Source organism: Pelophylax lessonae, assembly GCF_965119305.1.
Source record: "Pelophylax lessonae genome assembly, chromosome: 3".
Taxonomy (NCBI): Eukaryota; Metazoa; Chordata; class Amphibia; order Anura; family Ranidae; genus Pelophylax; species Pelophylax lessonae.
Genome location: NC_138770.1, coordinates 44,122,700 through 44,148,795, shown reverse-complemented (window position 1 = coordinate 44,148,795; position 26,096 = coordinate 44,122,700). Strand labels below are relative to the sequence as shown.

Genomic DNA, 26,096 nt, shown 5'->3' with positions numbered 1-26,096 from the left:
ACACACCTAACCACCTAATACTAGGGAACACCTAACTCCCTACTACCAGAGACTAGGGGCACCTACAAAACTGGAGACAGGGGGAGGGGACCTGACTTCTCAATACCAAGCACTGGGGGAACCCAACTCCCTAATACTAGAGAGCAGGAGCACCTAACTCCTCAGTACCACAGAATTAGAGATGCGAGGAAACCTAACTCCCCAGTCTTAGACTTCTGGGAAACCTAACTCCCCAGTCTTAGACTTCTGGGAAACCTAACTCCCCAGTCTTAGACTTCTGGGAAACCTAACTCCCCAGTCTTAGGCTTCCGGGGAACCTAACTCCCCAGTCTTAGGCTTCCGGGGAACCTAACTCCCCAGTCTTAGACTTCTGGGGAACCTAACTCCCCAGTCTTAGACTTCTGGGGAACCTAACTCCCCAGTCTTAGACTTCTGGGGAACCTAACTCCCCAGTCTTAGACTTCTGAGGAACCTAACTCCCCAGTCTTAGACTTCTGAGGAACCTAACTCCTCACTATTAGGCTTCTGAGGAACCTAACTCCCCACTATTAGGCTTCTGAGGAACCTAACTCCCCACTATTAGGCTTCTGAGGAACCTAACTCCCCACTATTAGGCTTCTGGGGAACCTAACTCCCCACTATTAGGCTTCTGGGGAACCTAACACCCCACTATTAGGCTTCTGAGGAACCTAGCTCCCCACTATTAGGCTTCTGAGGAACCTAACACCCCACTATTAGGCTTCTGAGGAACCTAGCTCCCCACTATTAGGCTTCTGAGGAACCTAACTCCCCACTATTAGGCTTCTGAGGAACCTAACTCCCCACTATTAGGCTTCTGGGGAACCTAACTCCCCACTATTAGGCTTCTGGGGAACCTAACTCCCCACTATTAGGCTTCTGAGGAACCTAATTCCCCACTATTAGGCTTCTGAGGAGCCTAACTCCCCACTATTAGGCTTCTGAGGAACCTAATTCCCCACTATTAGGCTTCTGAGGAACCTAACTCCCCACTATTAGGCTTCTGGGGAACCTAACTCCCCACTATTAGACTTCTGGGGAACCTAATTCCCCACTATTAGACTTCTGGGGAACCTAACTCCCCAGTCTTAGACTTCTGGGGAACCTAACTCCCCAGTCTTAGACTTCGGGGGAACCTAACTCCCCAGTCTTAGACTTCTGGGGAACCTAACCCCCCAATACTAGAGACATGGGGGAACCTAGCTCCCTAGAATTACACTAGGGTCACCTAACCTCATCAGTATTAGAGATCTGGGGGACCTAACTGCCCAGTATTAGATGCCAGGGTCACCTAACCTCCCAATACCAGACACAGGGGGGGGGGGGGATCCTAACTCCCCAATTCCCAGTACCAGAGACTGAGGGAACCTAACACCCTAAAGCCATGACACCCCAAAATATCAGCCCTGGGCCCTCCAGCGCCCCCCGATCCGTTCCCCCGTCCAGTCGGATGCAGTGTGCAGCACTTCGCACCGTCCGGGCTCAAAACACATCCCCGCCTCTCCGTTCCGGGGGGGAAAAAGACATCAGAGCCACCTCTCGCTGCTGCGCATGCGCCGACCGTCGCATTCCTCGCCGGATGCGTAACACACTGCGCCTGCGTCCTTCCTCCTCGTTCCTTGAATGGGACTGCGCATGTGCGGAGCTCAGCGGTCATCTAGAAAGGAAGAAGAGGCGGATACATGAGATTCCCTGGCCCCGCCCATTTCTTTTCATGTCTGTCCTCTGCTGGGAGTCCATTCCCAGTGTCCACTACTCCTTCATTATACGAATATCCTCCACCTTCCATGGATTAACCCTTTCCCTGACACAGCTGTGTTCCTGCTTTTCAATGCACATTATAGGCCTGAAGATTAGCTACCCCCTCCCCGAATGTAATGTATTTTCTGGAAGCAGAGACCCCAGAGAATAAAACGGTGGTAGTCCCAATTTTTTTTATTTTATTTATGTCAAACGATGTTATCGCACATACTTATCAATCGCACGTTATCAGTAAAAAAAAAAAAAAATACAATAAAGGGGCATTTTAGGGCACAGAAATGCAATAAGTGACCCAATCTTTTCATAAAATATAAAATATGAGCAGATAGATACCCAACGTGTCACCTTCAGGCTCCGTTCACCTATTGGCGCTCCCGGATCGCGGGCAGGAGATCCCGAATCGCGGGACGCCCGTGCGATTCCCGTCACTTCCAATGGCAACCCAAATGCGGCGCCATTTTTCCGCAATAGTCGCCAAACGAATTGCAGTAAAATCACGCAAACAGAATCGCGGGACGCCTGTCGCCCCAAAAGAAGTTCTTCTTTTGGGCTACAGGCGTTGCGCAAATTCTCTTTGTGCGAGTTCACCACAATTTATCGGGCAAAATGGCGGCAAAATGGCGATGAGACGCCAATAGGTGAACGGAGCCTCACATCGTGTGTGCCCGTGGAAGTGCGACAAAGTTTGCGGCCTAAAATGTTCCATAGGCGATGATATAGAGACCCCTCCATGTCATCAGATGGGAGAGACCGGGGAATAACGGGCCGAGAGGGGCGGAGCTTACTGCGACCGGTACGCCCATATATGGAAGCGCAATCAGGCGGCATACAGCATAAGGAGTGCCGCACCGGCCGGCGGTCCATTACTCTATGTACATTACAAATCCCATCATCCACTGTACACAGGCCCTAGCTCATAGTCCGGTAGTCCAAAGTCCCTAATAAATAGTCCCTAGTTCACAATCCATAGTCCACTGTTCATAGTGCAATAGTACATCCTTCTCAGTACATAGTCCCCAGTACATAGTGCCTAGCCAATAGTCCACAGTACATAGTCCAATAGTCCTAGTACATAGTCCCTAGCCAATAGTCCACAATATATAGTCCCTAGTACATGGTCCACAGTCTCTAGCCAATAGTCCACAGTACATAGTCCAATAGTCCTAGTACATAGTCCCTAGCCAATAGTCCACAGTACATAGTCCCTAGTACATGGTCCACAGTCTCTAGCCAATAGTCCACAGTACATAGTCCAATAGTCCTAGTGCATACTCCCTAGCCCATAGTCCACAGTACATAGTCCCTAGTACATGGTCCACAGACCCTAGCCCATAGTCCTCTGTACATAGTACATACTCCAATAGTTTGTGGTACATAATGCACAATCCAGTAGTCCCTAGCCCATAGTCCCTAGCCCATAGTCCACAGTTCATAATCCATACTCTGGTAGTCCCTGCCTAGTGCATAGTCCACAGTCCCTAGCCCATAGTTCACAGCCCATAGTCCAAAGTACATGCTCCTTAGTAAATTGCCTACAGTCCATAGCCCACAGTCCCTAGTCCATAGTACATAGTCCCCAGTCCACAGTCCATAGTCCAGAGTTCCTAGTACAAAATCAATAGTTCATAGTCCATAGTTTATAATACATAGTCCCTACCTCATGGTCCAAAGTTCATGGTTCATAGTTTATAGTCCAAAGTTCATAGTCAATAGTTCATAGTCCAAAGTCTATAGTTCATAGCTCATAGTCCAAAGTACATACAATAGTCCCTAGCTCATAGTCCATAGTACATAGTCCAGAGTACATAGTCTATGGTTCATAATACACAGTCCAAAGCACATACTGTACTTCCTAGCTTATAGTCCATAGTACATAATCCAAAGTACATTGTCCCTAGCTCATAGTCCAAAGTACATAGTCCCTAGCTCATAGTCCATAGTACATAGTCCCTAGCTCATACTCCAAAGTACATAGTCCATAGTACATAGTTCCCTAGCTCATAGTCCATAGTCCAAAGTACATAGTCCCTAGCTCATAGTCCATAGTCCAAAGTACATAGTCCCTAGCTTATAGTCCAAAGTACATAGTCCCTAGCTCATAGTTCATAGTACATAGTCCCTAGCTCATAGTCCATAGTCCAAAGTACATAGTCTCTAGCTCATAGTTCATAGTCCAAAGCACATAGTCCCTGGCCCAAAGAACATAGTCCCTAGCCCAAAGAACATAGTCCCTAGCCCAAATACATAGTCCCTAGCTCATAGTCCAAAGTACATAGTCTCTAGCTCATAGTACATAGTCCAAAGTACATAGTCCCTAGCTCATAGTCTATAGTACATAGTCCCTAGCTCATAGTCTATAGTACATAGTCCAAAGTACATTGTCAATAGTCCAAACAAAGTACCTAATCCATAGCCAATAGTTCAGAGTACATAGTCCCTAGTCCAAAGTACACAGTCCATAGTTCATAGTCCAAAGTACATAGTGTCATAGTATATAGCCCCTAGTACATATTCTAGTTGTCCGTAGTCCCATAGTATATACCCCTAGTACATATTCTAGTTGTCCGTAGTCCCATAGTATATAGCCCCTAGTACATATTCTAGTTGTCCGTAGTCCTATAGTATATAGCCCCTAGTATATATTCTAGTTGTCCGTAGTCCCATAGTATATAGCCCCCAGTACATAGTCTAGCTGTCCGTAGTCCCATAGTATATTTATTTATTTCAGGTACTTATATAGCGCTGTCAATTTACGCAGCGCTAGTATATAGCCCCTAGTACATATTCTAGTTGTCCGTTGTCCTATAGTATATAGCCCCTAATACATATTCTAGTTGTCCGTAGTCCTATAGTATATAGCCCCTAATACATATTCTATTTGTCCGTAGTCCTATAGTATATAGCCCCTAATACATATTCTAGTTGTCCGTAGTCCTATAGTATATAGCCCCTAATACATATTCTAGTTGTCCGTAGTCCCATAGTATATAGCCCCCAGTACATATTCTAGTTGTCCGTAGTCCCATAGTATATAGCCCCTGTAATGATATCCTGCACTGGATATCCTAAAAGCTGTCGCAAGCAACCATTTTGTCACGGCAACCATTTTGTTTAGAGCTCTGCCATGACAGCTTACAAAAGATCCTCACTCACACAGCCCCCCTCCCCTACCTCAATTAATTCCTGGAATGCATGGAGTTTCGACTTCAAACAAGACATTATCTGAACAGATGTCTGGACGGATATCTGTTCTGATACTCAGGCCAGGTCGTAAAGCCATAACCGAGCAAAGGAGGATAATGGCTAATGGGTCGTAAAGCAGAGCCATTCAAGAGCTCTGTTAATTAAACACATTTACACACAAATTCATAACTTTAAACACAAACAAGATATGTCTCTAGAAAGTGTATAGTTAAATGTAAAATAAAATACTGATAGAGACCATGCATGGCCACCCTATCACATATAGAATAGAAGATAGCAATAAGAAATCCCCTGTGTGATAATATATTCATGTTTAGTATCTTTTGAAGCCAAATCACATGCTGAATGATAAACTAGCAGTTTAAAGAATGTAACCCTTACATATTTCGAGATATGAATTATGTTAAAAATCTGTCTATACGGGAGGTTCCTTGGTATTGTCGAAAACTTTAGGGCCGCCCATGGCCACCGTGTTTATTGGTCAGGGACCTCTGTTAACACCCCTGCGGTCTCAGAGAAAAAGAGAGAGGCAGATGGGGTTAGAGAGTTCTTATGGTAACATCATAGGTGTGCGCAGTCCATTGCATTAGGGTGTGCACTCAAAAGCTCAAACCCATGTCTATCTCTGCAATGTCTATCTCTGCAGCCTTAGCTGCACGGGGCAGCGAATAAATGGGAAGTGCTCTGTGCTGAGTGGCTTCCTGTTCATTCACAAACTGAAGCATAGTAAGCACAGCTTACTATGCTTCAGTTATGAATGGACATAATGAGTGAGTGTGTTCACTGTGTTCATTTAAAAAATGAAGGGGCCAGTAAATTACATATTTACTAGCCCCTTCCTCTGTTCTCCATTCTGAAACATCACCCGCAGCAGCTGGGAGGAGAGAAGAGAAGGGAAGCCAGCAGAGCTGTGGGAGGAGGCACAACACGGGGGGGGGTATTCTGACCAAGAGGGGGAATCAGCACCGCACATAGTGATTAGGGTGTGCCCAGGCACACCTGGCACACCCCCTGTGCACGCCTGTGGGTAACATCAAGAAGTAACATCTATCAAATGGGAGAACCCATCACACTGGCTCAGCTTCTGAAACTCTGATAATACTCCGGACATTGAATGCAAGTATTCTTACTTCTTAATCATAGTTACATAGTTACATAGTTAGCGAGGTTGAAAAAAGACATCAGTCCATCCAGTTCAACCTATGATGTGTGTGTTTGCTTTTAACCGTACCTTGTATACCCCTGTATGTTGTGGTCTTTAAGGTGTACATCTAATAGTTTTTTTAAACTATCAATGCTCCCCGCTGATACGACTGCTTGTGGAAGAGAATTCCACATCCTTACCGCTCTTACAGTGAAGAACCCCTTACGCACTTTAAGGTTAAACCGCCTTTCCTCTAGTTTTAGTGAGTGGCCACGTGTCTTATTGTATCTCCTTTCTCTGAATAGTTTGTTCCTTATGCTAGGGTCGCCAGTACAGTATTTGTACATTGATATCATATCCCCCCTCAATCGTCCTTCTCCAGAGAGAATAAATTCAGTGCTTGTAGTCTTTCCTCATAGCTGATGTCCTCCATTCCCCTAATTATTTTTGTTGCCCTTCTCTGGACTTTCTCCAGTTCCAGCACATCCTTCCTGAGGACCGGTGCCCAGAACTGGACAGCATACTCCAGATGTGGCCGGACCAGAGTCTTGTAGAGTGGGAGAATAATCTCTTTATTTCTGGAGTGAATCCCCTTTTTTATACATGCCAGTATTCTGTTGGCTTTGCTTGCGGCGGCCTGGCATTGCATGCCACTGCCAAGCCTGTTGTCTACCAGTACCCCCAGGTCCTTTTCCATCCTAGACTCACCCAGAGGTTCCCCCCGTAGTGAGTAGCTTGCTTTCTGGTGTCTGGCCCCCAAGTGCATTACTTTACATTTTTCTACATTAAATCTCATCTGCCATGTGGTTGCCCACCCTGTTATTTTGTTCAGGTCTGCTTGCAAGATTTCCACATCCTGCATAGAAGATATTGGCATGCCTAATTTAGTATCATCTGCAAATCCTATATCTTATTTCTCTAAATTGCTGAATTATGTCGCTATTTCTTCGAAACACCCTTTTCTGTAAATATTTTATTTGCACCAATTTTAACCTTTTCATTATTAAACTTTATTTTGAAAAGTGTTATACTTGTCCCTAAGCTCTTAATGCAAACTAACAACGAACCTGTCTCTCGAAGAGCGCTACCGTATAGAATAAATCCTCTGAACATTCCTGTCTGTGGTGACAGCGCGTGTTACAGATGATGATTCTAAAGTCATAATTGGTATTTCTAAAATTCTCATAATAACGTAACGGTGGTGGCAGTGAAAGGGTTAATTGCTTAAATTAGCCCGGTGACAATCGCTCTCAGGCTGCTGGCATCTAGATTGTGGTCCCGCAAGCTGGAAAATCTATGTGCCGGGTGCAGCTGAGAGTGGCATTGTTACGCAAGTGACGGCAGGGTGTGAGATTGCCTGGTCCTTGGTCACGAGTTAGTGAGAAGGGCAGGGATCTGATACCCGCCACCGTCACAGCCCCTAGTACATATTCTAGTTGTCTGTAGTCCCATTAGTCCCATAGTATATAGCCCCCAGTACATATTCTAGTTGTCCGTAGTCCCATAGTCCATTATCCATCTCAGGAGTGTAGAAGAAGCGGTGTCTACGTTCCTACAGACAATGGGACCATAGAGAAGGACTGTAGTCACCCTGTAACAGGAAGTCAGATCATGGTGAGAAGGGATTGGACGGTGTCGATTTGGAGGAGGCGGGAGGAATAGAAGGGACTTCTCTGAGATAGGAATAGAAATAATTTCTATCAGACTTTACTGTCATTGTTATCACATACAGAAGGTGACCAACACACCCCTATGTGACAGTGTGATCATAGTGACAGGTTCTCTGTCCTCAGACATTAGAGAGTCTCTGTAAATCCTTTATTATTTCATACAAGTATGTCTCCTGTACAGCTGAGGATAAAGAACTGAAGAGAACACAGAGGGGATGATTCCCTGCAGTCAGGCTGGAAGAGGACCTGTCTAGGGACCAGTTAGTTAGATAGAAGATGCTGGTGGGCTTCCATTTTTCCTGAGTCCAGGCAGTGGTCATACACAAGTCTCAGGCTACAACAATATGGCGGCGCAGCCGCAGACACGTTTACACGGTATGTATCGGGTGACGTGTCGGTATGATGAGGAGACGCATGCGTGCAAGTCATCTTCTGACAGCTAAATGCAGTAGCCGCGAGTCGCCTCATTGCGCATGCGCCTCGTCTTGTACAGCTCACTCTGCGCATGCGTCACCCATGTCCGGCCTCAGATCCTGGGGATCACGTGACGGGAATGTCTGCGCACAGCTGACAGCGGTGAGAGCCCCAAATATCCTCATATACCCCCCCTACTGGGTACAACTACCCCTAATATCCTCATATACCCCCCTACTGGGTACAACTACCCCAAATATCCTCATATACCCCCCCTACTGGGTACAACTACCCCAAATATCCTCATATACCCCCCCTACTGGGTACAACTACCCCAAATATCCTCATATACCCCCCCTACTGGGTACAACTACCCCAAATATCCTCATATACCCCCCCTACTGGGTACAACTACCCCAAATATCCTCATATACCCCCCCTACTGGGTACAACTACCCCAAATATCCTCATATACCCCCCCTACTGGGTACAACTACCCCAAATATCCTCATATACCCCCCCTACTGGGTACAACTACCCCAAATATCCTCATATACCCCCCCTACTGGGTACAACTACCCCAAATATCCTCATATACCCCCCTACTGGGTACAACTACCCCTAATATCCTCATATACCCCCCCCTACTGGGTACAACTACCCCAAATATCCTCATATACCCCCCCTACTGGGTACAACTACCCCTAATATCCTCATATACCCCCCCCCTACTGGGTACAACTACTCCAAATATCCTCGTATACCCCCCTATTGGGTACAACTACCCCTAATATCCTCATATACCCCCCTACTGGGTACAACTACCCCAAATATCCTCATATACCCCCCTACTGGGTACAACTACTCCAAATATCCTCATATACCCCCCTACTGGGTACAACTACTCCAAATATCCTCATATACCCCCCCTACTGGGTACAACTACTCCAAATATCCTCATATACCCCCCTACTGGGTACAACTACCCCGAATATCCTCATATACCCCCCTACTGGGTACAACTACTCCAAATATCCTCATATACCCCCCTACTGGGTACAACTACTCCAAATATCCTCATATACCCCCAACCCTACTGGGTACAACTACCCCGAATATCCTCATATACCCCCCCTACTGGGTACAACTACCCCAAATATCCTCATATACCCCCCTACTGGGTACAACTACCCCAAATATCCTCATATACCCCCCTACTGGGTACAACTACCCCAAATATCCTCATATACCCCCCCTACTGGGTTCAACTACTCCAAATATCCTCATATACCCCCCTACTGGGTACAACTACTCCAAATATCCTCATATACCCCCAACCCTACTGGGTACAACTACCCCAAATATCCTCATATACCCCCCTACTGGGTACAACTACCCCGAATATCCTCATATACCCCCCTACTGGGTACAACTACCCCAAATATCCTCATATACCCCCCCTACTGGGTACAACTACCCCTAATATCCTCATATACCCCCCCCTACTGGGTACAACTACTCCAAATATCCTCGTATACCCCCCTATTGGGTACAACTACCCCTAATATCCTCATATACCCCCCTACTGGGTACAACTACCCCAAATATCCTCATATACCCCCCTACTGGGTACAACTACTCCAAATATCCTCATATACCCCCCTACTGGGTACAACTACTCCAAATATCCTCATATACCCCCCCTACTGGGTACAACTACTCCAAATATCCTCATATACCCCCCTACTGGGTACAACTACCCCGAATATCCTCATATACCCCCCTACTGGGTACAACTACTCCAAATATCCTCATATACCCCCCTACTGGGTACAACTACTCCAAATATCCTCATATACCCCCAACCCTACTGGGTACAACTACCCCGAATATCCTCATATACCCCCCCTACTGGGTACAACTACCCCAAATATCCTCATATACCCCCCTACTGGGTACAACTACCCCAAATATCCTCATATACCCCCCTACTGGGTACAACTACCCCAAATATCCTCATATACCCCCCCTACTGGGTTCAACTACTCCAAATATCCTCATATACCCCCCTACTGGGTACAACTACTCCAAATATCCTCATATACCCCCAACCCTACTGGGTACAACTACTCCAAATATCCTCATATACCCCCCCTACTGGGTACAACTACCCCAAATATCCTCATATACCCCCCTACTGGGTACAACTACCCCAAATATCCTCATATACCCCCCCTACTGGGTACAACTACTCCAAATATCCTCATATACCCCCCTACTGGGTACAACTACCCCGAATATCCTCATATACCCCCAACCCTACTGGGTACAACTACCCCGAATATCCTCATATACCCCCCTACTGGGTACAACTACTCCAAATATCCTCATATACCGCCCCCCCTACTGGGTACAACTACTCCAAATATCCTCATATACCCCCCCTACTGGGTACAACTACTCCAAATATCCTCATATACCCCCCCACTGGGTACAACTACCCTGAATATCCTCAGATCCCCCCCCCTCACTGGGTACAACTACCCCGAATATCCTCATATACCCCCCCACTGGGTACAACTACCCCGAATATCCTCATATACCCCCCCCCCCCCCACTGGGTACAACTACCCTTAATATCCTCATATACCACCCCCCTTCTGGGTACAACTACTCCAAATATCCTCATATACCCCCCACTGGGTACAACTACTCCAAATATCCTCATATACCCCCCTACTGGGTACAACTACTCCAAATATCCTCATATACCCCCAACCCTATTGGGTACAACTACCCCTAATATCCTCATATACCCCCCTACTGGGTACAACTACCCCAAATATCCTCATATACCCCCCTACTGGGTACAACTACTCCAAATATCCTCATATACCCCCCTACTGGGTACAACTACTCCAAATATCCTCATATACCCCCCCTACTGGGTACAACTACTCCAAATATCCTCATATACCCCCCTACTGGGTACAACTACCCCGAATATCCTCATATACCCCCCTACTGGGTACAACTACTCCAAATATCCTCATATACCCCCCTACTGGGTACAACTACTCCAAATATCCTCATATACCCCCAACCCTACTGGGTACAACTACCCCGAATATCCTCATATACCCCCCCTACTGGGTACAACTACCCCAAATATCCTCATATACCCCCCTACTGGGTACAACTACCCCAAATATCCTCATATACCCCCCTACTGGGTACAACTACCCCAAATATCCTCATATACCCCCCCTACTGGGTTCAACTACTCCAAATATCCTCATATACCCCCCTACTGGGTACAACTACTCCAAATATCCTCATATACCCCCAACCCTACTGGGTACAACTACTCCAAATATCCTCATATACCCCCCCTACTGGGTACAACTACCCCAAATATCCTCATATACCCCCCTACTGGGTACAACTACCCCAAATATCCTCATATACCCCCCCTACTGGGTACAACTACTCCAAATATCCTCATATACCCCCCTACTGGGTACAACTACCCCGAATATCCTCATATACCCCCAACCCTACTGGGTACAACTACCCCGAATATCCTCATATACCCCCCTACTGGGTACAACTACTCCAAATATCCTCATATACCGCCCCCCCTACTGGGTACAACTACTCCAAATATCCTCATATACCCCCCCTACTGGGTACAACTACTCCAAATATCCTCATATACCCCCCCACTGGGTACAACTACCCTGAATATCCTCAGATCCCCCCCCCTCACTGGGTACAACTACCCCGAATATCCTCATATACCCCCCCACTGGGTACAACTACCCCGAATATCCTCATATACCCCCCCCCCCACTGGGTACAACTACCCTTAATATCCTCATATACCACCCCCCTTCTGGGTACAACTACTCCAAATATCCTCATATACCCCCCACTGGGTACAACTACTCCAAATATCCTCATATACCCCCCTACTGGGTACAACTACTCCAAATATCCTCATATACCCCCCACTGGGTACAACTACTCCAAATATCCTCATATACCCCCCTACTGGGTACAACTACCCTGAATATCCTCATATACCCCCCTACTGGGTACAACTACCCCAAATATCCTCATATACCCCCCTACTGTGTACAACTACCCCAAATATCCTCATATATCCCCCCTACTGGGTACAACTACCCCAAATATCCTCATATATCCCCCCCTACGGGGTACAACTACCCCAAATATCCTCATATACCCCCCTACTGGGTACAACTACTCCAAATATTACTCATTTCCACCATATTGTACCAGTGTACCCTCTTTGGGTATTATTATCCCTATACAGACCCCTCTCTGTACCTCTACCAGGTATTATTACCCCTAATACACTCATGGTAATCCCTTAAAGGTATTCTCCTTATACACCTATACAGAACCCCGCTTTATACCTCTTCCTGGTAATAATACCCCCAGTACTCCCATACTGACCAATTTTGACATCTTGGTAATCCTCTTTTTAGGCCGTCTTCTCGTCTGCCTGAGCTGTTATACCCCCCCCCCCCCAGGATGGGTAGACGCCGGCACCCCGATCTGTACTACGCTCCGTTCCCCCTCTACGCTATCCGTTTTCACCGGGAGGATGGGACAGTCATCACCGCCGGAGGGGGCGGCGCCTCAAAGACCGGCATCAAGAATGCCATGGTGAGTGTTACTACTTCCTTACAGTATCCGTTCTCTTCCTCCTTCCTGGTACTTCCTGTACAGTAACTCTTCTCTCCCTTCCCCAGCACTTCCTGTACAGTAACTCTTCTCTCCCTTCCCCAGCACTTCCTGTACAGTAACTCTTCTCTCCCTTCCCCAGCACTTCCTGTACAGTAACTCTTCTCTCCCTTCCCCAGCACTTCCTGTACAGTAACTCTTCTCTCCCTTCCCCAGCACTTCCTGTACAGTAACGCTTCTCTCCCTTCCCCAGTACTTCCTGTACAGTAACTCTTCTCTCCCTTCCCCAGCACTTCCTGTACAGTAACTCTTCTCTCCCTTCCCCAGCACTTCCTGTACAGTAACTCTTCTCTCCCTTCCTGGTACTTCCTGTACAGTAACTCTTCTCTCCCTTCCCCAGCACTTCCTGTACAGTAACTCTTCTCTCCCTTCCCCAGTACTTCCTGTACAGTAACTCTACTCTCCCTTCCCCAGTACTTCCTGTACAGTAACGCTTCTCTCCCTTCCCCAGCACTTCCTGTACAGTAACGCTTCTCTCCCTTCCCCAGCACTTCCTGTACAGTAACGCTTCTCTCCCTTCCTGTACAGTAACTCTTCTCTCACTTCCCCAGCACTTCCTGTACAGTAACTCTTCTCTCCCTTCCCCAGCACTTCCTGTACAGTAACTCTTCTCTTCTTCCTGTACAGTAACTCTTCTCTCACTTCCCCAGCACTTCCTGTACAGTAACTCTTCTCTCACTTCCCCAGCACTTCCTGTACAGTAACTCTTCTCTCACTTCCCCAGCACTTCCTGTACAGTAACGCTTCTCTCCCTTCCCCAGCACTTCCTGTACAGTAACTCTTCTCTCCCTTCCCCAGCACTTCCTGTACAGTAACGCTTCTCTCCCTTCCCCAGCACTTCCTGTACAGTAACTCTTCCCTCCCTTCCTGGTACTTCCTGTACAGTAACTCTTCTCTCCCTTCCCCAGCACTTCCTGTACAGTAACGCTTCTCTCCCTTCCCCAGCACTTCCTGTACAGTAACTCTTCTCTTCTTCCTGTACAGTAACTCTTCTCTCACTTCCCCAGCACTTCCTGTACAGTAACTCTTCTCTCACTTCCCCAGCACTTCCTGTACAGTAACTCTTCTCTCACTTCCCCAGCACTTCCTGTACAGTAACGCTTCTCTCCCTTCCCCAGCACTTCCTGTACAGTAACTCTTCTCTCCCTTCCCCAGCACTTCCTGTACAGTAACGCTTCTCTCCCTTCCCCAGCACTTCCTGTACAGTAACTCTTCTCTCCCTTCCCCAGCACTTCCTGTACAGTAACTCTTCTCTCCCTTCCCCAGCACTTCCTGTACAGTAACGCTTCTCTCCCTTCCCCAGCACTTCCTGTACAGTAACTCTTCTCTCCCTTCCCCAGCACTTCCTGTACAGTAACTCTTCTCTCCCTTCCCCAGCACTTCCTGTACAGTAACTCTTCTCTCCCTTCCCCAGCACTTCCTGTACAGTAACGCTTCTCTCCCTTCCTGGTACTTCCTGTACAGTAACTCTTCTCTCCCTTCCCCAGCACTTCCTGTACAGTAACTCTTCTCTCCCTTCCCCAGCACTTCCTGTACAGTAACTCTTCTCTTCTTCCTGTACAGTAACTCTTCTCTCACTTCCCCAGCACTTCCTGTACAGTAACTCTTCTCTCACTTCCCCAGCACTTCCTGTACAGTAACTCTTCTCTCACTTCCCCAGCACTTCCTGTACAGTAACGCTTCTCTCCCTTCCCCAGCACTTCCTGTACAGTAACTCTTCTCTCCCTTCCCCAGCACTTCCTGTACAGTAACTCTTCTCTCCCTTCCCCAGCACTTCCTGTACAGTAACTCTTCTCTCCCTTCCCCAGCACTTCCTGTACAGTAACTCTTCTCTCCCTTCCCCAGCACTTCCTGTACAGTAACGCTTCTCTCCCTTCCCCAGCACTTCCTGTACAGTAACGCTTCTCTCCCTTCCCCAGCACTTCCTGTACAGTAACTCTTCTCTCCCTTCCCCAGCACTTCCTGTACAGTAACTCTTCTCTCCCTTCCCCAGCACTTCCTGTACAGTAACGCTTCTCTCCCTTCCTGGTACTTCCTGTACAGTAACTCTTCTCTCCCTTCCCCAGCACTTCCTGTACAGTAACTCTTCCCTCCCTTCCTGGTACTTCCTGTACAGTAACTCTTCTCTCCCTTCCCCAGCACTTCCTGTACAGTAACTCTTCTCTCCCTTCCCCAGCACTTCCTGTACAGTAACTCTTCTCTCCCTTCCCCAGCACTTCCTGTACAGTAACTCTACTCTCCCTTCCCCAGCACTTCCTGTACAGTAACTCTTCTCTCCCTTCCCCAGCACTTCCTGTACAGTAACGCTTCTCTCCCTTCCCCAGCACTTCCTGTACAGTAACTCTTCTCTCCCTTCCCCAGCACTTCCTGTACAGTAACTCTACTCTCCCTTCCCCAGCACTTCCTGTACAGTAACTCTTCTCTCCCTTCCCCAGCACTTCCTGTACAGTAACTCTTCTCTCCCTTCCCCGGCACTTCCTGTACAGTAACTCTACTCTCCCTTCCCCAGCACTTCCTGTACAGTAACTCTTCCCTCCCTTCCCCAGCACTTCCTGTACAGTAACTCTTCTCTCCCTTCCCCAGCACTTCCTGTACAGTAACTCTTCCCTCCCTTCCCCAGCACTTCCTGTACAGTAACTCTACTCTCCCTTCCCCAGCACTTCCTGTACAGTAACTCTTCCCTCCCTTCCCCAGCACTTCCTGTACAGTAACTCTTCTCTCCCTTCCCCAGCACTTCCTGTACAGTAACTCTTCTCTTCTTCCTGTACAGTAACGCTTCTCTCCCTTCCCCAGCACTTCCTGTACAGTAACGCTTCTCTCCCTTCCCCAGCACTTCCTGTACATTAACTCTTCTCTCCCTTCCCCAGCACTTCCTGTACAGTAACTCTTCCCTCCCTTCCTGGTACTTCCTGTACAGTAACTCTTCTCTCCCTTCCCCAGCACTTCCTGTACAGTAACTCTTCTCTCCCTTCCCCAGCACTTCCTGCGGCTGGAGCGAATATCAGGCCAGATCAGCGCCTCCTTACTGCACGCACATGACACGGACACCAGGGCCACCATGAACCTAGCCGTGGCAGGGGAGGTGCTAGCCGCTGGTCAGGATGCCAACTGTCACATTCTGCGCTACCAACCCCATCCAAAAAAAGAGAAGAGTAATGGTGACAGTAATGACAAGACAGGTAACATTACTGGGGTAAACGGGTGTGACTGACAAATATGTTTGTGATTTGTGTCTCTGCCCCTCCCATAATAGTGGGATTTCCCTGCAGTAGTTTGTGTCTCTGCTACTCCCACAATGGTGAGATTTCCCTGCATTAGTTTGTGTCTGCCCCTCCCACAATGGTGAGATCTCCTGCAGTAGTTTGTGTCTCTGCCCCTCCCACAATGGTGAGATTTCCCTGCAGTAGTTTGTCTCTGCCCCTCCCACAATGGTAAGATTTCCTTCAGTAGTTTGTGTCTCTGCCCCTCCCACAATGGTGAGATTTCCCTGCATTAGTTTGTGTCTCTGCCCCTCCCACAATGGTGAGGTTTCCCTGCAGTAGTTTGTGTCTCTGCCCTTCCCACAATGGTGAGATTTCCCTGCATTAGTTTGTCTCTGCCCCTCCCACAATAGTGAGATTTCCCTGCAGTAGTTTGTGTCTCTGCTCCTCCCACAATGGTGAGATTTCCCTGCATTAGTTTGTCTCTGCTCCTCCCACAATGGTGAGATTTCCTTCAGTAGTTTGTGTCTCTGCCCTTCCCACAATGGTGAGATTTCCCTGCAGTAGTTTGTGTCTCTGCCCCTCCCACAATGGTGAGATTTCCCCGCAGTAGTTTGTGTCTCTGCCCTTCCCACAATGGTGATATTTCTCGCAGTAGTTTGTATCTCTGCCCCTCCCACAATGGTGAGATTTCCTGCAGTAGTTTGTGTCTCTACCCCTCCCACAATGGTGAGATTTCCCTGTAGTGGTTTGTGTCTCTGCCCCTCCCACAATGGTGAGATTTCCCTGCAGTAGTTTGTGTCTCTGCCCCTCCCACAAGGATCATATTTCCCCATGTATCTCAATAACTGTCCCACATCGAGGTTGGTTGTCCTACAATGAGGTGTCTCCTTTCTGCAGGAAGTAATGATCGGGGGTCTAGGAAGAGGAAGCCGTCAAAGAGCAGCTCAGAGGCAAGCGGAGGTGGCACCAAGAATGACAGCTCAGAGATCTCCGTGCAGACCATCTCTGTAGTGCAGACCGACTTCAGTACTGATAATCTGCAGAAGTGTGTGTGCTTTAACGCTGACTCTACCAAACTGTTGACGGGGGGAGTGGATGGACATGTCCGGATCTGGGAGGTGAGCCTACTGGGTGTTGTCACATAGAGGTTCGGAGTGTAAGCCAGGTCGTCTCAACCAACATCAGTACCTGACCTCACATTGGGCAAATTCCAACAGACATACTCCAAAGTTTTGTGGAAAGCCTTCCCAGAAGAGTACGGCCCTCCAGCTGTTCAGGAACTACAATTCCCATCATGCCTAGTCATGTCTGTGAATGTCGGTGTTTTACAATGCCTCATGGGATGTGTAGTTCCGCAACAGCTGGAGGGCCGTAGTTTGAAGATCCCTGTGATGCAAAGTGGGGGGGTCATCTCCTTATCAGTGCCCATGGTTTGGCAATGGGGTGGCCATCAAACCCATATCGGCGATGACAAGTAGTCCAAAGATTTTGGCCATCCATTTGATAAGTTTGTATTGGAAGATCCAGGTAAGTTCTGGAAAGTGTATGTGGTGACTCTGCCCCCCTGGGATGGGATTCTAGAGATAATTTAACCGTCACTTGCTTGGGAGCCAATAGCGGGCGAGCGCGCGCCCGCGGAGGCGCGCTCCCGCCCCAGGTCGTTCCCCAGCAAGTCCTTGCGTGTGACCGGCGGACCCGATGTCCGCCGGTCACTCGCCGATCGTCGGTGCAGAGGGAGAAAGGCAGGCGGCTGATGTAAACAAGCCGCCTGTCATTCTCCCCTGTGTAGAAACACTGATCATACGGTTCTACTATGTAGGACCGCTGATCACTGTTCCTACACTTCAAGCCACAGCCAATCACAATTAGAAGCACGCCCCTAGGGACACACACAGCCCCTCCCTCTCAAATAAAGTTAATCCCTTCACTACCAGTGTTGTTTTGCAGTAACAGTGCATATGTATAGCACTGATTACTGCAGTAATGTCACTGGTAACCCCAAAAATGTCAGTCCAGGGTCCGATCTGTCCGCCGCAATGTCGCAGTACCGCAAAAAAAAATCGCAGATCGCCGCCATTACGCGTTAAAAAAAAAAAAACCAACAAAAACGACAAATCTTTCCCTTTAGTAAACGCAATAACTTTTGCGCAAACCAAAATACGCTTATTGTGATTTTTTTTTTTTTTTACCAAACATATGTAGCAGAAAACAAATTGGCCAAAAATGTTAAACAAATTTTGATTTTTACATTCTTTTTTGGGGGGAATTTCATATAAAAAAATGTGAAAAATATTGTTTTTGCAAAATTTAGGCTCTTTTTTTTTATTTATAACGCAAAAAGTAAAAATCGCACAGGTGATCAAATACCACCAAAAGAAAGCTCTGTTTGTGGGAAAAAAAGGACGTAAGTTTCGTTTAGGTACAGCGTCGCTCGACCGCGCAATTGTCCGTTAAAGTCACGCAGTAAAAAATCGCAAAAAAAAAAAACCCTGGTCAGGAAGGGGGTAAAATCTTCCGGGGCTTAACTGGTTAATGCGGTGGACAGTGTGGGCCCTCATAGGGTTGAGGACTTTCTCCTCGCATTGTACCAGTGATGGACCAAGCCCAGTGAGGTCATGTTTCTCTATACTTTGGTATTTTGCTTCACTCCTGGTAGTGGGCCAAGGACCGGCACCGTCACATGTTCCTCCATACTTGAAAGTATTGGGTGGTGTTTCTTGCTCCTGGTGGTTGAACAAAACAATGGGAAAACCAAGGTTAGGTGATAAGTATGTGCTGTTGGGGAAGGAGGTACATTAGGGGAAACCTTTTGCTTTGTGATAATGCCGCCATTTTGTTCTCTCACTCTCTTCTCCCCCACCCTCTCCAGTTCCCAGCAATGAAGAAGCTCTATGACTTCAAAGCTCATGGAGGCGAGATCGAAGATATTGCAGTTAGTCCTGCCAATAAGGTAAAGTTGGGTGCTGGGGTACGGGGTAAACAGAGTTTGAAGATGAGAAATGGGGAACCACCCAAGCTGTTGACCTGTCCCGGCCGCTGGGGGAGCAGAGGGTCTATAGGATGGGCAGAGCAGATGGTAAAGGGAAAGATCCTGTTAGAAGAAAGTAAGATGATATTGTGGGTGGGTGGATAAGCTTTATCTGTGTTTTGCTTGCGTCTAGCAAGGTTACTTTGTGGTACAAACAAGGAAACTTAGACCTTTGTGGTGTATATAAATGTGCTTTTACTATGCAAAAGCAATCTGTACATACAAAACTATTACAATAATACAAGACTGGCAGATGCAGATAAAGATAGATCTATATCAAGAATACTTAACTAAAAGAAGTTTGCAGCCATGGAGTCCCATTTGCTATCACGCAACATGGCTCAGGGAAAATCAGCGTCCAGTTCTTGCTTCATGGATGTTTCTTGTGAGACTGAAAACTTTCTTGCAGCGTTGGCCAGAAGTATTTAGAATATACCATCCCCCCCAAACCAACACCCTTTGTACTGAGGAGAAAAGGGCTGCTTATCCATTGTTTGGACAGTGACTTTGAAGGGGGGGAAGGTTAGGCTTGGCCAAACTGCATTCCAAGCCAAGCCAAGCCTTAAGGAAAAAGAAAGGTATGACCTTATATGGCTTCTTGACCAGAGATTACAATGCATTGGTGAGCCGCTGTATTAAATGAGAGAAATATGTAATATGCAATTTCCACAACAATCTGGAGTTGAGTACGGAGACATGGGGAGAATAGGAGCTTGGTCTGAGGAGGTGGCTTTCAGAGAAGCTTGGTCTAAGGAAGTGGTAGAAGAAATATGGCGGAGGAAGAGAACAGCAGGAGCTATATGTTGGGTTTAGGTTGATATCATTGTGGTGGGAGGAGCTTGGTCTGAAGAAGGGATGGGTTGGCTAAGCTTCATCTGGTGGTAGAAGAAATTAGGGGGAGGGATGGAGGAAGAGAACGGCAAGAGCTATATGTTGGGTTTAGGTTGATATTATTGTGGTGGGAGGAGCTTGGTCTGTAGAAGGGATGGGGTGGATAAGCTTCATCTGGAGAATGAGTACAAAGATTTGGGGATTGTAGAAGCTTGGTCTGAGAAGGCGGCTTTCAGAGGAGCTTGGTCTTTAGAATGTGTAGAAGAGATATGCGGCAGGGGTGGAAGAAGAGAACGGCAGGAGCTATGCATTCGGTTTGGTTTGATGTCAAGGTAGTAAAGAATAGAGGAGTGGTAGGTGGGTGGGAGGAGACTGGTCTGAAGGAAAGGTGGGGTGGATAAGCTTCATCTGGAGAATAAGTATGAGGAAATGGGGATGGTAGAAGCTTGGTCTGAGAAGGTAGCTTTCAGAGGAGCTTGGTCTTTAGAATGGGTAGAAGAGATATGGGGCAGGGGTTGAAGGAGAGAACGGCAGGAGCTATGCATTCGGTTTGGTTTGATGTCAAGGTAGTAAAGATTAGAGGCGCATGGTAGGTGGGTGGGAGGAGTCTGGTCTGAAGGAAGGATGGGGAAGGAGTGGGGTGGATAAGCGTCATCTGGAGAATAAGTACGAGGAAATGGGGATGGTAGGAGCTTTGTCTGGGGAGATGGCTTTCAGAGGAGCTTGGTCTAGGAAATAGGTAGAGGAGATATGGGGCAGGGCTGGAAGGAGAAAACGGCAACAGCTATGTGTTGGGTTTGGTTTGATGTCAAGGTGGTAACGATTGGAGGAGTATGGTAGGTACGTGGGAGGAGACTGGTCTGAAGAATGGGTGGGGAAGATATTGGAAAAGTTAATGGTGAGTTTATGAATTCTACGAGGTCCTTCAGGATGTGGAAATACGAGGAGCTTGGTCTTGGGAACGGGTAGGAAAAATGGCGCAGGGCCTCGGTTTGGTGGAATCCATGGGAGAGCTATCCGGGTAGGTCTGTGGGAAAATGGGTAGGGTATATCTGGGGTAGAGGCGGAAGGTGTCTGGAGGATATATGGGGGAAGGGCGTTGTGGGGGGTTGTTTGGGATGATGCCAGGATGGGCAGAATTTGATGATGGGTGGTGCCTCATTTGGGAAGTCTATAGGGAACATATTAGAGTGGGAGCAATTTAGGATGTTGTTAGTTAGAAGTAGTTTGTTATATGGAGAGCAGTGCCCCGTAGGAGGTGACGTCGGTGTTGTGTCGCACAGGTGGTGACGGTGGGTCAGGATTTCCGCTGCTGTGTGTGGGAGAAGGATCAGCTCCTCTCTGAACTTCACTGGAATGAAAATTTTCCCAACATTCCCGATAAGATGTACAGGTACCGGGCGTGCAGGTGAGTGCCATACCGTGGTCTCGGGGAAGGGGTGTTATTCCAATGGTAATGTTGACCGGCGTCTTGGCAGGTTCGGGAAGGTGGCAGATCAGGAGAAGGAGTTCCGCTTCTACACTGTACAGATCCCTTATAAAAGGGAACGAAAACCACCGCCATGTTATATCACGAAGTGGGATGGACTGAACTTCCTGCCCCTACTCACTGAGCCCTGCGGGAATGAGGTCATTTCCTGCCTCGCTGTCAGGTGAGTTCACCAACCTCTACATGTCATACTGGCCTCCATTGTGTCCTTGTTACCCTGGCCACTGTGCTAAATTTTGCTTTGTCTCTGTATTGCAGTGATTGTGGAACCTTCCTGGGTCTGGGCTCTGTCACTGGCTCTGTAGCCATCTACATCTCCTTTTCTCTGCAGGTAGGTTACTCAATATGGTGTCACAGGGCCCTGGGTCTCTCCTGTCTGTTTAGTGTCCTTTATATGTCTGTGGTAGAGGATGAACTGACAATGGGCCTCTGCATCAAAAATCATCTTCATATAGTATAGAGAAGCTGATTGGTTGTTGGGGGTGGCACATTTGAGCATGGCAGTCAGTGCTCTGTCCCTGTATACCAGGGGTCTTCAAACTATGGCCCTCCAGTTGTTCAGGAACTACAATTCCCATCATGCCTAGTCATGTCTGTGAATGTCAGAGTTTTACAATGCTTTATGGGATGTGTAGTTCTGCAACAGCTGGAGGGCCGTAGTTTGAGGATCCCTGCTGTATACCTATCAAGGAGCTCTAACGTGCAAGATTCAACACTTTTGCTAGTCAAGGCCGACCTGATCGTTTTTGCCTGCAACACTGCCTACAGGGCAATGAGACCACCTATCATGGTGATTGGCTAACAGGAAGGTTTGGGAGGCCAAAGGGGGTGGTGCAGCCTTTTCACAGATTGGAATATAGCCAGTTTGGGGGGTCCCCGGGAGGAACATGCCATGCCCTTTTATTTCTTTCCTGATGGGTGAACATGTAGTGTGTCACAACAGATCTCCAACTGATAATGCCAATTTCTTGCTGATCCTTTTGTTTACAGTGCTTTGTTGCTCACAGATTAGGAATCCAATTTTCCTATGAACCCGTCATGTACCCCCCCCCCCCCCCCCCCGGGACTAGATGACACATACATTTATGTATATATGTAAATCCATACATACAGACAAGATATACAGTGGGTACGGAAAGTATTCAGACCCCCTTAAATTTTTCACTCTTTGTTATATTGCAGCCATTTGCTAAAATCATTTAAGTTCATTCTTCTTCCTCATGAATGTACACATAGCACCCCATACTGACAGAAAAACACAGAATTGTTGACATTGTTGCAGATTTATTAAAAAAGAAAAACTGAAATATCACATGGTCCTAAGTATTCAGACCCTTTGCTCAGTATTTAGTAGAAGCCCCCTTTTGATCTAATACAGCCAGGAGTCTTTTTGGGAAAGATGCAACAAGTCTTTCACACCTGGATTTGGGGATCCTCTGCCATTCCTCCTTGCAGATCCTCTCCAGTTCTGTCAGGTTGGATGGTAAACGTTGGTGGACAGCCATTTTTAGGTCTCTCCAGAGATGCTCAATTGGGTTTAAGTCAGGGCTCTGGCTGGGCCATTCAAGAACAGTCACGGAGTTGTTGTGAAGCCACTCCTTCGTTATTTTAGCTGTGTGCTTAGGGTCATTGTCTTGTTGGAAGGTAAACCTTCGGCCCAGTCTGAGGTCCAGAGCACTCTGGAGAAGGTTTTTGTCCAGGATATCCCTGTACTTGGCCGTCCTGTCCCTGCAGCTGAAAAACACCCCCACAGCATGATGCTGCCACCACCATGCTTCACTGTTGGGACTGTATTGGACAGGTGATGAGCAGTGCCTGGATTTCTCCACACATACCGCTTAGAATTAAGGCCAAAAAGTTCTATTTTGGTCTCATCAGACCAGAGAATCTTATTTCTCACCATCTTGGAGTCCTTCAGGTGTTTTTTTAGCAAACTCCATGCGGGCTTTCATGTGTCTTACACTGAGGAGAGGCTTCCGTCGGGCCACTCTGCCATAAAGCCCCGACTGGTGGAGGGCTGCAGTGATGGTTGACTTTCTACAACTTTCTCCCATCTCCTGACTGCATCTCTGGAGCTCAGCCACAGTGATCTTTGGGTTCTTCTTTACCTCTCTCACCAAGGCTCTTCTCCCCCGATAGCTCAGTTTGGCCGGACGGCCAGCTCTAGGAAGGGTTCTGGTCGTCCCAAACGTCTTCCATTTGAGGATTATGGAGGCCACTGTGCTCTTAGGAACCTTAAGTGCAGCAGAAATCTTTTTGTAACCTTGGCCAGATCTGTGCCTTGCCACAATTCTGTCTCTGAGCTCTTCAGGCAGTTCCTTTGACCTCATGATTCTCATTTGCTCTGACATGCATTGTGATCTGGAAGGTCTTATATAGACAGGTGTGTGGCTTTCCTAATCAAGTCCAATCAGTATAATCAAACACAGCTGGACTCAAATGAAGGTGTAGAACCATCTCAAGGATGATCAGAAGAAATGGAAAGCACCTGAGTTAAATATATGAGTGTCACAGCAAAGGGTCTGAATACTTAGGACCATGTGATATTTCAGTTTTTCTTTTTTAATAAATCTGCAACAATGTCAACAATTCTGTGTTTTTCTGTCAGTATGGGGTGCTATGTGTACATTCATGAGGAAGAAGAATGAACCTAAATGATTTTAGCAAATGGCTGCAATATAACAAAGAGTGAAAAATTTAAGGGGGTCTGAATACTTTCCGTACCCACTGTATGTCCATATACACAAAGCCAGTCAGAATGTATTTTCTGGCATATGATAAGGAGAGGAACAGTAAAGCACAATCACTGTGTATATAATAAGAATCTTGTTGGTATAGCGGGATATCTGTGTTGAAACGCTATGGAAGAGAGTGTTCATTCTTTCAGACGTATGATTGGTTCATGTTGAAGTAGGGGGAACCCTTGCTGTGGCCCTCCTGTGATCCCCTCAGATATGCTTCTACCCCCATTGCCTTTTCCAAGTTAACTTTGTCCTCTCTCTTCCTACACACAGAGGCTCTACTATGTGCAGGAAGCTCACGGGATTGTGGTGACGGATCTTGCCTTCTTCCCTGAAACCAAACAAGGACGAGCTCTGCGCGGAGAAAATGAGACCGCAATGCTGAGCGTTGCTGTGGACAGCCGCTGCAAACTGCATGTGGTGCACAATAGACGTGAGTGACCTAGTGTGGGGTAGTGCGTGTTCTGCACAGGTAGCAAGTGACAAAGTTGGATGAATAAAGAGGTGGAGAGTGGGGGTAGTGCAGGTCTATGAAGTGATGGTGAGTGGGGTCGTGCGGGTTAGTATAATGGTGGCAAGTTGGGCAGTGCGGGTCTTTATAATGGTGGTGAGTTGGGCAGTTCGGGTCTTTTATAATGGTGGTGAGTTGGGCAGTTCGGGTCTGTATAATCGTGGTTAGTGGGGTTGTGCTGGTCTGTATAATGGTGATGAGTGGAGTAGTGCTGGGTCTGGTGATGAAGCGGTGTTGAGTGAGGTAGTGCGGGTCTGTAAAGTGGTAATGAGCAGGGTAGTGCGGGTCTGTGAAGTGGTGGTGAGTGGGGTCTGTATAATAGTGGTAAGTGGGGGCAGTGTGGGTAAATATAATGATGGTGAGGGGGGTAGTGCGGATCTCTGAAGTGGTAGTGAATGGGTTAGTGTAGGTCTGTATAATGGTGGTGAGTGGGGCGGTGTGAGTAAATATAATGGTGGCGAGTGGGGCAGTGCGGGTCTATGAAGTGGTGGCGAGTGGGGCAGTGCGGGGGTCTATGAAGTGGTGGCGAGTGGGGCAGTGCGGGTCTATGAAGTGGTGGCGAGTGGGGCAGTGCGGGTCTATGAAGTGGTGGCGAGTGGGGCAGTGCGAGGCTATGAAGTGGTGGCGAGTGGGGCAGTGCGGGTCTATGAAGTGGCGGCGAGTGGGGCAGTGCGGGTCTATGAATTGGTGGCGAGTGGGGCAGTGCAGGTCGATGAAGTGGCGGCGAGTGGGGCAGTGCGAGGCTATGAAGTTTCGGCGAGTGGGGCAGTGCGGGTCTATGAAGTGGGGCAGTGCGGGTCTATGAATTGATGGCGAGTAGGGCAGTGCGGGTCTATGAATTGGTGGCGAGTGGGGCAGTGCGGGTCTATGAAGTGGCTGCGAGTGAGGCAATGCGGGTCTATGGAGTGGTGGCGAGTGGGCCAGTGCGGGTTAATGAATTGGTGGCAAGTGAGGCAGTGCGGATCTATGAAGTGGCGGCGAGTGGGGCAGTATGGGTCTGTAAAGTGGCGGTGAGTGGGGCAGTACAGATCAGTATAAGTAGGGTAGTGCGGTTGTATTTTGACACCTATTCTGGTTGGACTAACACTCTCTATGATCTCCCCTTCCCCAGGGACGTTCCCGGTTTGGCTGCTGCTCCTCCTGTGTGCGGCTCTGTTGGTCGCAGTCATCCTCCTCCTCCAATACACATTTCCAGACTTCTTCTAGCGGCTCACATCTGACAAGTGGTCTCTGCGCAGTGGGCGTAGTCTAGGATGGATCTGGTGAAATCCCATGCGGAGGGCTTGATGAATCTTTTTATACGTTCTGT

At 47.8% G+C, this 26,096-nt stretch overlaps 1 protein-coding gene across 1 annotated transcript; it reads left to right on the top strand.

The window, feature by feature from the left end:
• Window positions 1-8,280: 8,280 nt before the first annotated feature.
• PREB (prolactin regulatory element binding) lies at window positions 8,281-26,096 on the top strand. Its single transcript, XM_082252432.1, has 10 exons — window positions 8,281-8,373; window positions 12,726-12,906; window positions 15,962-16,163; window positions 17,085-17,305; window positions 19,057-19,137; window positions 21,330-21,454; window positions 21,525-21,698; window positions 21,794-21,866; window positions 24,550-24,709; window positions 25,899-26,096. The coding sequence occupies exons 2-10, from the start codon at window positions 12,772-12,774 to the stop codon at window positions 25,991-25,993; spliced, it is 1,266 nt and encodes a 421-aa protein (XP_082108558.1). The 5' UTR covers window positions 8,281-8,373; window positions 12,726-12,771; the 3' UTR covers window positions 25,994-26,096.